Below are 1,991 nucleotides of genomic sequence, written 5' to 3'. Positions count from 1 at the left end.
ACAGATGCACCCGCACTAAGAGAAAAATGTCGAATTCAAAGTGCATTTGTGCGCCCCAAGCCTCAGGCGCGAAGAGGCCGGAGTGGTTCAAATCGGTTCACCCTCCCATAAAAAGTTATCACTTCAAAAAGTGCTGTGCATTTTTTTTTATTATTACAAATATTTTTCAACTTCCTGGGTCTTTTGCGAATAAAAAATGTCCCTAGCATTTTTTGACTACGACAAGCCCTTATGATGCTAAAGTAAAATTTGTGCTAGGTGTTCTATTGGCGTATATTAAAATAAAAAAAAATTAATTGGTCATCTTCTGGCCCGCGCGTTCTTGTGGTTTGTTGCGCATGCATAAGTCAGTGACCAAAGTGGATAACAATATTTAGCGTCTTCCCTAGCTATGAATCCCTGGAAATTGTCGGTCAATTATCGCTATGCGTTTTGAAGAAAATTTTTTTACAAAAAAAAAATCATTTTACATTTTTTAAATTAAAGTTCATCACCCTGTAAATCTGTAACCAAGCATCTTTGGACTATCGTTCACAAAGCAAGCTCGGGTTGAACAAATAATGCGCCTTCCTCATGAAACACTTCGCATATTTATTGGTGAATATCATTGGAAAAAGCGATAGGGTAAACTATATAGTTATTGGCACTTTAAGCAACATCAGTTTCTATTTCTATGATCTAAAATTTAAAATAATAATTTATAGCAACTTCCATAGCACTCTATATATTGCACAAAAGATTTAGGAATAAAACTATCTAAACAAAATCTTTTTTTTTAATACATATTTTTCAAATAAATCTTGAACTTGAAATACTAAATTATCGCAGTTATTGGCACTTCGGGTAGTATTATTGGCTCTTGATCATACAGTTATTGGCACATAAAGTGACAAAGGTTGACTACGTATGACAAAATTATTTATTTAAATTTGTGTTACAGACCTTAAAAACGAATGTTTTCACATTTGGTGGCATATTGAAATGCTTCCTTGAACAAGTTAAATGATATCATTCATCTGATCAAAACGGAGTTGTTTAACATGAGAAGGTTTTTTATCTACATTCTCCGTATTTGTTGGAGGAAATGTTTCAAGAAAAGAAGTCTTTTCTTTCTGAATATTATGAGTGAAGTCTTTTAAAATTTGTTGTTTCCTTATTGATTCTTCTGGTTCGTTTTCTAGAGGCGAAAGTTGAGTTACAGCAACATTTTCAATTATTTGTTGTGCCCTTGCCTCATCCAATTTTGTTTCGTTTTGTAATTGTCTGGTGACATATGATACTTTTTCGTCAGAAATAATTTTTATTTTTTTGCTATTTTTCGGTTCCCCTATCTTAGTTGTCCTCGCTTTTTTAGCTTTAGCTTGTTCTGACATCTTCCTTTTCCTTTCTTATTCCTTTTCCTTTTGACGCTTTTTTTCAGTTTGTATGTTTCGCCATTGGTCCGATGTAAGTACAAATTGCAACTTTTTCGAATTTTTACTTCCTTTTCGCTGTGGTGAAATTAGCCAGGTAAGATATTGTTTTATCAAAGGAGTGTTATTTTTTTGTACGAAACTAGCACTCGCTTCTTGTTGAACACCTTCATTTGTTGCGGGAGCAAATATAATTGGAAGATCTTTAATATTAAAAGTCTGAACATTGTCTTCTGCAGCATTAGCCTCGTTTATGTTAATATTTAAATTTTTAGTTTCAAGAATTTCTATGTTGTTGTTTAAGTGATGATGTTTTAGATGGTCACTTGCTCCACATTTTGGCTTGTTTCATTAGGCATGTCTACGATGTTGTTAATTTCTTGATTTTCAAAAAAATTATATAATTTGTACAAATTTCAGAATCGTTTTTCTCGTATGTGACATGATTTGCTTTAAACCGAACTAGCTTTTGTTGGCCCACCACTTGCTTAAACTTTTCATAGTTAAGAGTTTTTTCGGTTAATACTTTACTACTTTCACATGTGTTACGTAAAACATTGTTTTTCCCTAAGCACTTTG

The 1,991-nt window shown here is 32.8% G+C and overlaps 1 protein-coding gene across 1 annotated transcript in view; it reads left to right on the top strand.

Annotated features, from left to right (window-relative positions):
- The first annotated feature begins 1,952 nt into the window (after positions 1 to 1,952).
- The window catches only part of LOC125502427 (5'-3' exonuclease PLD3-like), a 1,654-nt gene continuing 1,615 nt past the window's right edge, over positions 1,953 to 1,991 (top strand). Inside the window, exon 1 of the mRNA XM_048660496.1 lies at positions 1,953 to 1,961. Coding sequence (XP_048516453.1) covers positions 1,953 to 1,961 — 9 coding nt within the window. The remainder of the gene's footprint in view (positions 1,962 to 1,991) is intronic.

The sequence above is a fragment of the Dendroctonus ponderosae genome, unplaced genomic scaffold (assembly GCF_020466585.1).
Source record: "Dendroctonus ponderosae isolate FM_Combo_2020 unplaced genomic scaffold, Dpon_F_20191213v2 Dpon_F_20191213_1, whole genome shotgun sequence".
Taxonomy (NCBI): domain Eukaryota; kingdom Metazoa; phylum Arthropoda; class Insecta; order Coleoptera; family Curculionidae; genus Dendroctonus; species Dendroctonus ponderosae.
Note: the sequence above shows the minus strand (reverse complement) of the source record. Positions and strands in the feature narration are given on the sequence as shown.